The sequence below is a fragment of the Xenopus tropicalis genome, chromosome 7 (genome assembly GCF_000004195.4).
Source record: "Xenopus tropicalis strain Nigerian chromosome 7, UCB_Xtro_10.0, whole genome shotgun sequence".
Taxonomy (NCBI): Eukaryota; Metazoa; Chordata; class Amphibia; order Anura; family Pipidae; genus Xenopus; species Xenopus tropicalis.
The window spans coordinates 81,326,122-81,338,759 of NC_030683.2; the positions used below are offsets into that span (position 1 = coordinate 81,326,122).

At 38.9% G+C, this 12,638-nt stretch overlaps 1 protein-coding gene across 1 annotated transcript; it reads right to left on the bottom strand.

The window, feature by feature from the left end:
- Positions 1 to 1,779: 1,779 nt before the first annotated feature.
- On the bottom strand, positions 1,780 to 9,784 carry cd3e (CD3e molecule). The gene is made up of 6 exons (XM_002932900.5): positions 9,473 to 9,784; positions 6,639 to 6,662; positions 5,877 to 6,086; positions 5,064 to 5,225; positions 2,948 to 2,991; positions 1,780 to 2,142 (listed from the first exon to the last, which is right to left on the bottom strand). The coding sequence occupies exons 1-6, from the start codon at positions 9,519 to 9,521 to the stop codon at positions 2,080 to 2,082; spliced, it is 552 nt and encodes a 183-aa protein (XP_002932946.1). The 5' UTR covers positions 9,522 to 9,784; the 3' UTR covers positions 1,780 to 2,079.
- Between the last annotated feature and the right edge of the window lie 2,854 nt (positions 9,785 to 12,638).

Genomic DNA, 12,638 nt, shown 5'->3' on the forward strand with positions numbered 1-12,638 from the left:
CTATGCTGCCTGTGTGTGCCATACTCTGCCTGCCCTATGCTGCCTGTGTGTGCCATACTCTGCCTGCCCTATGCTGCCTGTGTGTGCTACCACCAGTATGGTCATGCAATAACATGGGCGTGGTTTCAAGTGGGTGTGGTTTAAAAAAGGGGAATGGTCAAAAGTTGCTTCCATTATTGGCCTTCCACCATGTAGGCCGGAAAAATTCCGGCCCTTGGTGCCACAGAAGTTGGACAGCACTGACCTAAGTAAACAGTGGCAATAAGTTTTTGGACTGAAGCAAAGCTGTTTAACCCATGGACACCTGAACAGAAGGAGGGAAAACGGCAGTCCAGGGGAACGCCGGTGGTGATCGCATCTATTAATGACATGTGCTGGTCCCTGGTTTCACAGCAGGGCTTGACTGTACCAATGCATTCGGTGGGATTAGGGTTACTTAAAAGGAGTGTCCCATCTGTATTCCTAGTTTATCATAGTTCTGATTTAGTTTTAGAAAGATCTGGTCTTACCACAAAGGTTATGTTAGAACTATTCTCATTATTACTAATAAAGATGATGGTAATGTATATTTATATATTGAATGCATCTAAAAACACACAATCAGAAAACACTCTGAAATCAAAACTACAGGGGTAGAGAACTCCCACAGCCACAGCAGCATCAGGCATTGACTGAACTGGGGTAGTTTCTGGGGGGCTAAATGGGGTCTGCTGTTGAGCCAAATATTGAGCGCTTGGTGCACATTGGAGAAACCTGTACGACTCAGTAATTTATCCCGTTTATTTCTATATTTATTTCCATTCTTATTGTTATTTTCATCTCGATTTCCTCCCCCCTTTTTTTCCCCCCCCCTCCTCTTAACATTAGTAAATGATTGAGCATGCCACCCTCTAAGAGACTAAGGGCCCGATTCACTAAAGTCCGAAATAAGGAGTGCTATTTATAGCATGCGTTAAAAATCTTATCACTTCTTATTTTTCGCTCGATTCACTAAAAGGACACTTGTCATAATTAAGAAGCGATGTTCTTGGCGTTATTTATCTTACGATGACATATTTTAATGAAAAAAACTATGCGATAAGCGTTATAGGGGCCGATTCACTAAAGGTCAATAACGCTTATCGCATAGTTTTTTTCATTAAAATATGTCATCATAAGATAAATAACGCCAAGAACATCGCTTCTTAATTATGACAAGTGTCCTTTTAGTGAATCGAGCGAAAAATAAGAAGTGATAAGATTTTTAACGCATGCTATAAATAGCACTCCTTATTTCGGACTTTAGTGAATCGGGCCCTAATTGTTTTACTACGTAGGGCTGGCTTTCAGTGCAGCTAACCCCCCCCCCCCCCCCGAACCTATACTGACTACTATCTGATAATTAGCCTATTAGAGGCACGTAATGGTTAAAACTTCTCAATTAGTACATACTGAGCAAATGGTAAAAGCTCATAAGTACAATAATTGTGGATAAACTAGCTGTAGTATCAAGATTTTTTTAATGATACAGGTAATCTATTTATTGGAATATATTTATTACTACAAATGTTTTTAATCGTATTTATTAAATGTTAAGTTTTAACAATTTAGACAAAACACTAAATTCTTTCTAGTTGGTTTTTTGGTTTAAGTAGGGTGGCAAACACCCAGTGTGGTCTATCTATATAATAAACCGGATTGGTGATCACAATATATGTTTTCAACTGACCGTAATTTCTGGGGTGTCAGACCTGCTGCTTGGCTGTTTAGGTGCAGGACATAAAGCAAAACAATACTATATTTAGAAATAAGGTTTATTTTTAATTTAACAGGGAATATCTTATTGAGCCAAAAAATGTTTTTCCTTTCTGGATCCATAAATCATAAAGATATTGTGCTGCACTAAGGAGAATACCTTTTTCTGAGAAAATTCATAACCACTGAAACATATACCTGCAGATTAGGTTAGTTTCCATTTGCACACTAGCTGAGCCTTTTTAGTAAATAACAAATGAAGTAAAATTATATAATTACAATATATTCTTATTAAATGCATTTCACAAAAAAGCATATAGAAATATCCAATAAGTCTCCAATGGTTCACTTAAAACGTGTCGCCGCTCCCAGTCCATCATACAAATCACGTTGGCCCTTCCTGAGCACCTGTAAAGGCAGAGACACCAAGACGTGATCATTAATAATACCTATATAATATAATAATAATACCTGTATATTGATTTATTGCTTTATGTATCTCACCATATTTGCCAAATTTGCATTGCTAACTTGTCATGTAAAATCAAAATATGATTTCTACTATGTGATATATTATATTACAATATATAATATTAGAAAATATTACACAATAACGTTCATGTACATATAAATGTGGAAGTGTTTCAAACAATTTCAATTTCAGAAACACAAACAGGCCACACTTTTTAATGGTTCAAAGATTTACATTCATGCAACACCCTTCCCCTTGGAAATACACAGAGCAGGGTCACATACACATGCACACAGTATAAAAAGACACTGGGGGTCATATATAAACACTAGGCCAATTTACACCTGGGCAGTAACCCATAGCAACCAATCAGAGGTTTGCTTTCATTTTTCTACCTGCAGTTGTCTGGAAAAATCTAATCACAGTTTTTTTTGCTATGGGTTACTGCCCAGGAGCAAATTTGCCCAGTGTTTCTAAATGAGCCCCACTGTCTACTTAGCCTAGTTAAAGAAGTCCTTTACCCAGAAATGTTTTCTTTTTTGCATAATTAAAGAAAATAGAAATGTAAGCAACTTTTTGATATACATTAAACATTGTAGTTGTATTTGCAATTAATTTTATCAGCTGAGCTATGGAATATGCTGCACTTTATAAATATGTGATAATAATAATAACAACAACAACTGAGGCATTCCACAGGCAGAATAAAAACCTCTTAACCTCTTTTGTGCCACATCTCACCTCATAGTCAGGATTTGGGACGGGTGGAGGCTTTTCTTGCTTTCCTGTAAAAGTGCATAAAGACAAACATCAAATTTCCACAATGAATGCATCATGTTAATTCAATCAAAAAAAGGAAACATACATTAACCAGTCATGGATTCTAAAAATAATACATTATTTTCTACTGTACAATGCTGCGTACATAAGTAGCACTTTCTAACTAAAGATATACATGCATACATACATACATACATACATACATTTGGATAGAAACAAAGGGATCAAAGATTGTTTGTGATACTACAAACCTGTAACAATGGTCTTAACCTGTGGAATTTGAATTCACCAAAGGGTTTGTAGAGTAAAACTGGTGTTGTGTACAGTGCACAGCTTCCACCCCCTGCTCCTGACTGCCATTCCCTTACACAGGTTTTATGCCACACCAGATCTCACAAACCATCCTCCAAATTAAACTGCTGTACGTTTTTTTCCATTTTTTTGTTCACCCAAAAGGAACAATCTTGACTGAGGATTACACTAGGGGTTGAAGTTACTACCCACCCCATCTGCCCCTCATAATCCTTCCCTGCACTCCCCCTTCCTACCCCCCACTCCCTACTACCCTTCCCCTCATCCCTTTGCCTTAAAGGAGACATATTGGATACATGGAAAAAAACTAATTTTGTAGGCAATTGTGAATAATATACGGTGCTGGTTTTACTTTGGGCTAAACATTAATCCTATCTGTAACAATGGCCCCTTTCTTGGAGCTCCCTATTGATCCTATCAGTTCTCTGTCTGTGTTTCAAATGAAGGGTGGGTGTGTCCTAACGATCCCTGCCTGAAGCACAGCAGGAGGGGGAGAGCCAATAACACACCTGCAGTCATACAAACAAAGACAGGCTTCAGGTGAGCCTAGGTGCTGATTGGTTCCTATTCTACGGTGCAGTGTGCTGAGTGGCACCGGTTTCCCTGCACATCCAGAGAATTTAGCCAGCAGGAAGTGGAACAGATGGGCGGGACTAGTAGGTTTTTGGGGGAAACTTTTTTAAGCAAAATCTTTCTATGTTTAGATGAGTATAATTCAATGGTACATTCTTAATTTTTACATGATATGTCTCCTTTAACTCATATGAGGTATATGCATTTTCTGGTAAACTTGTCATATCTCCTTGCCCCCCCTGTTTTGTGAAAAAAAGTGAACAAAAAAATTGTTATTTTCATTTTTAGTGGCTAGTAAGTTTGTGGTTTGTGGTATTTCTCTCACATACATGGTGGAGGGCCGCTAATGGAAGCCAGTTTTGGCCACGCCCCCATTTTAAACCACACCCATTTTATCACAATCGTCGCTGCAGGGATATCAACCATCATTCATTTGTGAAATAATTATATTATGTCATATTAAGACATACCCTTAAATCCATATGCCTCCCCTGTGAATAGCACAGTAACCCCCAGCATATAATTACACACCTTAGGGACCATTTAATGGCTATTTCCAACTGCTAACAATCTCCCAGAACAAACCCCTGCCAGGTTCACCTCCCACAGGCAGCATAGGGTAGGCAGAGTATGGCACACACAGGCAGCACTCTGCCTGTCCTATGCTACCTGTGTGTGCCATACTCTGCCTGTCCTATGCTGCCTGTGTGTGCCATACTCTGCCTGTCCTATGCTACCTGTGTGTGCCATACTCTGCCTGTCCTATGCTGCCTGTGGGTGCCATACCCTCCCTGCCCTATGCTGCCTATGTGACATACTCTGCCTACCCTATGCTGCCTATACACAGGCAGCATTGTCCAGGCAGTACATACAATGTCTGAGGTGTGAAGAGGTGAACAATGTGGGTGATTACAGCCTGAGCCTGAGGTGTGAACACTGCAGGGGGTGAACAATGCAGCTCCAGCTCCCTCCAGCATCCACCCAACATCCTCCAGCTCCCCCCAGCATCCTCCCAACATCCTTCAGGTAAGTATGTCCCTGGCTCTAGGTGGCGGTATATGGATTAATTCATTTCAGAGTGAGGTACTGTACAGGACAAAGGATAGTGGATTTCTTAATGGTTCATATAACTGGTTCCTCTAATGACTGTTAATTGTAAGTGTTGAATGAATCCAACATTTCACATTCCTACCTTTAGCCCGGGCTCCGTTAGACATTCCTCCCTCTCTCAGATGCCCAGTTTGTTTTCTGCATCCAAAATAGACAACAAAAGCCACTGCCAGAGTTACCATGCAGTCCACAATCAGTATTCCAGCCACTACAGGAATGGAGACCTCTCTGCAATTGTCACATACTAAAGAAAACAAAAGGATCTACAGTTAGTATTACTGGTTGTATATATATAGTTTATGTATGTGAGTGTATAGATTGGTTAGTATAGGTTGTGTGCTGGGTTTACTCGGATGGGTTGAACTTGATGGACAATGGTCTTTTTTCAACCCTATGTAACTATGTAACTATGTAACTATGAATCTCCTATATTTAAATTACTATTACTAATATTATATTACTATACTAATAGCTATATTCTTTAAGTGGAAAAATAAGTAATATAATGAAATACTTCAAAATCTCTTATTAGATCAGACAGGCTCTTGCCCTTGCCCCCCCCTACTTGTTGCTGTTATTTCAGTACAGTGTATATGTGAAACAGGTCTTCTCCTAAAGCTTTGAATGGCCCAAAAAGATTCTGCTTGGTATCAATTACTTCTTGCTGCTGGTAACATCACCATAACACAGTCATACTTAAGTTTTGAACAAGACACAGCCTTTAATAAATGAGGCCATATTGCTCATAAACTGTTTCTGTGTATCTTATGATTCATTTCCTGAAAAGAATGTTAAGAAAGTCTTTTCATTATATTTTTTCTTTTCTCTGCCTTTGTGGGGTTTTATCTCATAAAGCACTTTGAATCCACAAATGCTTATATTCCTTTGTACCTACCATAGGCCTTCAGGTAGAGGTATGCTGGGGAGTCATCTTTTTCATTCTCCATACACTGGTACATCCCATTGTTTTCATCAGTAAATTCAAGCAGTTCAAGGTTTCCCTGTTTTGCCAATTCGGTCTTTGCCTTATTCATAATTATCTGTTTTTCCAAGGGGCACATGATTTTAACTGTCCGTCCTGAAATGCTTACCTTGACTTTATTATCTGTATAAAGGAATGGTGTAAAATTAAGGAAGGTACATGAGTATGGCGAGAAGAGAGAGAAGATAGGCTACATCACAGAATACAAAGTCACAGACAATAGGGGTTATTTACAATTTGCAAGGCAGGGCACCAAGTGCAAAAAATGGGCACAATACCCCGTATTTTTTCTCACTTAACACCCTACCCAGCATGTTAAATAAATTTGTGTGCGTCTCTGTGTTTTAAAATGGTGTGAGGTACAGAGTGGATCACCACCTAAATGAACAAGGGGCCTGATTTATGATTGCCCAAGCTTTGGGCTTGAAAGCTTAGGCAATCATAAATGGGCCCCCAAGGGTCATGATTTTGTGTCCCTTTGTGATTCTGCATGTGTAGTGGTAAATGACCCCTTATGAGAAGTTACTGGGTGGGGGAGCAGAGGAGAGGTTATGATATAGAAATAGGTTAAATAAAGACATCATGTGGCCTCTAGAGAAGAATGAGAATAATGTGTGGAGGAAATCCAAAGAAAAGCAGAAAGACAAGAGAAATAGTATATTGAGGATCACCTACCTTCTGTCTGAGCAGACAGGAATTCTAAAATTTAAGAAGGGATATATTAATATATTGTATGTTCACTAACCATATACACAAATATAAAAAATTATTTTCAGATCTGATAGCTCCATGTGTCTTCCGCTAAAATCCCATTTCATGGTTCTGGCTTGATCTTGTCAGTTAATTCTATTAGGTTGAAACAGGACACATTTTTGTTATGTTATCTATTTTTATTGACCAGTGCTTTGGGGACCAACTCCCAAAAGATAGAGGCTTGTACAAAACAAAATCCTTATAGACCAGCATATCTTCTTATTTCCAGTGTAACAAAAGAACTGTGTTTAATATTTGGCACAACAGAACAATTTGCCAGATTCAGTCTGATGAAATAAACATATCTTCTAATTCAATTTCAGATTTTCCCCATTTTCCCTATGTTTCCCCTATTTTACCTATATTAATAGTTGCACAGCTGACTTAAATGAAAGATTGAGAAGATGAAATCATACACGATTTCCTTGTACATAGTACGTATGTACTAAGTAACACCAGAACATCTCCATATGTACATGGACAGGACAAACTTTCAAAAAAGGTTCAATTGATGAGTATACAAAACATATTTGATGGGGTTATTCCCCCATGCCATGTGTAATTAAGATATACTCGTTTAAACATTTATGTTTGTGGTTGCTTTGCTTTAAATGAGTAGTATATACAGTATCTAGATAAGTCATATTTTTGGCTGGTTTTCTGTCAGCCATTTCGCATTGCCTGCACTTGTTTGGGCTGCCTGCAAATACACGTCAATTCATGCCCTTTTTCCTTTTGGCGCATGAGCTTCGAGATATATGCACATGCCTAGACTAAATTAAATTGTGTGAGCCAGATGCAAGGAAGGGCACAGAAGGCCCCAACCAGTGTGTGCAATGCGAAATGGCTGACATTCCTCTCATTTTGGTTTAATCATAAATTGTTGTAGATATAAAAGATTTAACTTATCTTAACAATTTTTCAGGGAAGGGCAAAGTCCAACCTGTTTTCTAAGACTAAGCCTGTATACAATAACTATGTGCCAAGTTTGTAGGAAATCCATTTATTGGCAAAGCCCATAAAGCTGATCTACTCTCCTCCATAGCTTTGCCTGAATGCATGTACATTGAGCAGAGTGAAGATCTACCTGAAAAATGTGAAAGCAGGCATTTCAGGGCCAAAATTTGCTTTGTGTACCTGCCCTCAGGTGGAAGCTGTACTTGTCAGTGCAGATACCCAGTGGCTGTCTATGGCATCTTGCGGCAGCCCTCTGGCATTTGCTGGAATCTACATATTGCCAGTCTGGGCCTGGCGTGGATTCACTTTTCTCTACCTGCCTAAAAAACCCAGGCTGAGAGCAGCAGAGCCAGTGCCATGTATGCCCTGTCCCTAACAAGATATAATATATAAAGCACAAAACCGTTATACATAATTAACTAACTAACAGTAAGAAAACTGGCGTGTTAGCATCTTGACTGATAATAATATCAACTAATTAGGATGCAAAAAACTGATACTGTGAATTGTTTGATGGAAACGGTAAGTAAAGGAGGCATTTGCCCTTGGTTGCCAGCATCACTAGGTAAAAGTTTCACCAAAACACTATAGATATAGGATCTATTATCTGGAATGCTTAAAGTTTTTTTTCCATAATTTGGATTTTCAAACTTTGGAAAAAAAAAATGTAGACATTAAATAAACCCAATGGGATTGTTTTGCTACCAATATGGATCCATGCAGCTTAGTTAGTATCAAGTACAGAATATGGTTTTATTGTTGAAGACAAGTGCCTGGCTGAACAAACCCTTAATATTACATTATTTGTGGTCAGTTGAACAAGGAAATCACACATTTTTTTCATGTTCTACATGCACAGCTCATTTTAATGCTTCTTTACCTCTACCTTATGTGAATTAGGGTCCATATTTGGTTTGGAATTTGGCTGAATCCTTTATGAAATATTCAGGATTCACCAAATCCTGAAATAGTGGATTTGGTGCATTTCTAATTATTACAAAGGGCAAAAATCAGGAAATACATTTTACAGCTTAGATGTATTTGCTTAAAGGACATGTCTAATAAAAGAAACATAATTCTAAGCAACTTTCACTTTATGAATTTATTTAGTGCTTTAAAAGTTATTTGTAAATGTAATTGCTATTGAAAGCAACATTTGCTCAACTCCTGGTTGTGACTTTTTAAATAATGTTGCAAAGGTCAGTGTCCTCCAGCAAGGCAGGTCTGTCAGTCTGCTGCCTTGTGTTACATTGTTTCAAATGCCAGAGCCACCAGGGTAGAGAATAGAAAAGGACAGACAAGCACTGCTTTTAATAGCAATTATATATACAAATAAGTTAAATACCATTACAATGGTCATTACACGTGTACTGAATATATATTGTAAAGTTGCTTTGAATTGTGTTTCTTTTTATAAGGCAAAAAATTATATTTAGGGTTAATATGTCCTTTAAAATGGATTCTATGAGACATGGCCTTCTAGTATTTTAGAGCTTTCTGGATAATGGGTTGTCAAGATAAGGGATACCATACATGTATTGTGTAGTAATCATTAATGTGTCCAGTATATTTTTCAATGATGCTCAGCTTGCAGGCTGCTATTAAACTGATATTCACAGAAGGCCTGGGAGAATGCTGGGAATTCCAGGTTAATGTATGCTGAAGGCCCATGGGTCTTACTGTTTGGCCAATTTGCCCATTCCCACGTGATACCTGTTTCACATCCCACTTAATGCCACCTGCTACTCTGGTAGTTGTAGCCCCCTAAAAGCCTGGGCTATCCATTCCTTTACACTCACCAGTATGCAGAATGAAGGCCAGTAGCCAGGCCAGGATCCATCGCTTCATTTCCAAAACCAGTAATGTTCCTTCTCTCTTACTTCTTACCGGTCTCTCCTTTTTCTCTTGTCACATCTACTGGACAGATTCTGTTTAATGTCTTTCTGCTTCTTTTTTTTCAGACAAATTTTTGCTTTTTTAACTTATTTCCTTTGTCAGTTTTCTCTCACCAATGCCCTTCTCTCTTTCTCTCTGTTGTTTATTCTACCTTCCCCTAGCTTTTTTTTTTTTGCTCTTGCTGCAGTTTGTCTCTTGTGTTGTCTCACTGTGTATATGGCACCTGTTCATGTCTCTACTCAAACATGCTAAAAACCAGATGTACAGAGGCGTACCCACATTTGCAACCACACAGATTTTCCGGCCTGATTGAGAAAAAAATGTTTTCTTTCCGGAAACTAAGCAATCTAATTTTCACAAAAATAGAACATAGGTTAAGAATACATATTTATGTGTACCTAGTGAAAATATTTTTTAAAAATTATAATAATCTGAACTCAGATACTCAAATATAAATCCAGATTGTTGGGTGACTGTGAAATCATTACATGTGTGCAGCTAGATCCCTCATTTTTGGTAGTATTCCCAGTGAGGCACAAATACTGTATATCAGATGGACAGAATATCTTACAAAAGCTTTGCTAAAAGCTGCTAGCTGATTTCTAAACTAAGGTGGCCATATATGGACCAATAAAAGCTGCTGACAATCTGACTTGGCAGCTTATCTGCTTCTGTATGGGGCACTCAGAGTGGTCTGTCTGACTGATATATGGGCAGATCAGTACACTATTACCCATATCGACCTTGCCAAACAAGCAGAACTTTCAGTGTATGGCCAGCTTTAGGCACCTCAGTAAATGTGGACAATTGCATCTGAATCAGGCCGGTATGCAAAGATATTCCTATTTATATCAACCTTCTTGGTGTGAGGGACCATGAGTTATATTTAAGCCCTTATGCATTATAAAATTATATAAAACTGGGCCCTACAGCACCTTTCATGACAACATACATTGCTACTTGAGAAATGGAACAAATGAACTGTATTATAGCTTCTAATGCAAATACAGAATATGTACTGGGCAAGTGCAAGTAAGTGTACATTCGTTTTAAACTAATATGAAGGACAGGTGCAGTTCTGCCATGAGGTAGCGTGAGAACCTATCCTCACACAGAAGCACCCCATTAGTCACCAGAGGTAGCAAAAAGCTGCTCCTGATAACGTTAAGGGCTGTGACACATGGGGAGATTAGTCGCACCGCGACAAATCTTCATTGTCATGGGTGACTAATCTCCCCGCAATGGCATCCCACCGGCTAGAATGTAAATCACGGGTGGCATGGCATATTTGGCGCTGCGATTTCTCGAAGCCGCCACGTATACCATCCCACCGGCGATTTACATTCTACCCGGTGGGATGGCATTGCGGGGAGATTAGTCACCCGCGACAATGTAGATTTGTTGCAGTGCGACTAATCTTCCTGTGTGTCACGGCCCTAAGGACCCCCTCTGGTGCAGTAAAGGTAAGTGCTTGGGTGTCTGGGGGCAAGACTTCAAGAGCCACCTCAGGTCAAATCATTGACTAAAATCGTCCCTGGCTGGCATTCTTCTTTAAAAAACACATAAGTCCCGGGTACTTATTGCTGAGCACTGCACACCATCTTATTCCTTTCATCTGAGCTATTCCTAGAATACAATTCAAAATGATGGTTGATGCCAATGTTATTAATAGGGAAGAAAACTAAGAATATATGAAGGCTGGAAAAAAATAATATTTTGCTGTGGTGCTGCTCTTTTATGCAATAAGGACATCTTCTGGCAGTTGGTAGAGAGGTAGCAGCAATAACTGATGTAAAACCCCAGTATGGGAATGTTGTGTAAACTTAAGGGTTTTCTTTATCTTATGAAACAAACTGTCAGTGAACAACTGACAAATGAATAGCAGCTACTATAAATCGTATGACACACTGGTGTTTTGACCATCATTGCTCTCTAGGGCTAGGGTTGCTATGTGGCTGGTAAAAATGATGGTTAATGCCAATATTATTAATAAAATATCAGATTAAAATAAGAATATACAAAGGCTGGTATTTCTTCTACAAAAGGAGGCATGCCTGGCAGAGTGGTGGTCACTGCTCCTGCTCCTGCTCCAGTCAATGCCGCTAATGTCACTGAATCAGAGCAGCTGTATGTGAAGCACAATGGAAAGTAAAAGGGTAGAACTCTGTTCAATTGCTCTGCTTAGGACTCTAGTCATCTAAAGCTGGCCATACACGCACCGATAATATTGCACAAACCCTTGTTTCGTACGATATTCGGTGCGTGTACGGCAGCTCGACGAGGCGACCGATATCGCAAAAGGCTGCGGATATCGGTCAACTCGACGATTGGCCAGGTTAAAAGATTTGATCAGGCGCCCGAGCAAAATCATTCAGGGCTGAATCAGCAGAAGGAGGTATAATTTCTATTGTTTCTACCACCATTTCTGACGATTCAGCCCTGAACGTTAGTGGTCCCACAAAAGATCGAAATGGCTACGTGTATGGCCACCTTAAGGCTGATGAGTAGATTTTGCTTGACTGTACCGTCATAAGAACTGAACAGCAGGTGGCTTTCTTGCTACAAAATTCATCATTTTAGCAGTTTATAAACAGCTAAATAGCTGTGAAACAAAAAAACAAACAAAAAAAGTGCATAGAAAAGCACTCTAAGCAATTTACTTATATATTTTTTTAAATATTTATGTATTTTTTAAAGGACAAACCCCACAAAAAAAAATTAATCAGTGAACAGTCTCTTTAAAATATTTAATTACCTGCCACTTCTGTTGTTCAGAGGTTACTAGTAAGACTGCAGCTTCCTCTTAAATAAACAGTAACAACAAAAAATGAAAGTGTATCAAAGTAACAAATATAGCCCTGCACTGGCAAAAGTTGTGTGTGTGCTTCAGAAACACTGCTATAGTTTACAGTGTTTCTGAAGCAAACAAACAACCTTTACCAGTGCAGGGCTATAGTACATTATATTTTAATTACTTGAAAACACTTTCATTTTTTGGTGTTGCTGTTTCTTTAATCAAATATGATTCCTTCTCTTTATTTAAGCCCCCCCCCCCTTCCCCTCCATAGT

Bases quoted from the DNA above. Each gene is read 5' to 3' on its own strand.
- cd3e (XM_002932900.5), bottom strand. From the start codon at position 9,521: ATGAAGCGATGGATCCTGGCCTGGCTACTGGCCTTCATTCTGCATACT. The intron at 6,663-9,472 runs GTGAGTGTAAAG...CTTAAATTTTAG, and splicing joins GGCCTTCATTCTGCATACTG to AATTCCTGTCTGCTCAGACA. The intron at 6,087-6,638 runs GTAGGTGATCCT...TCCTTTATACAG, and splicing joins CCTGTCTGCTCAGACAGAAG to ATAATAAAGTCAAGGTAAGC.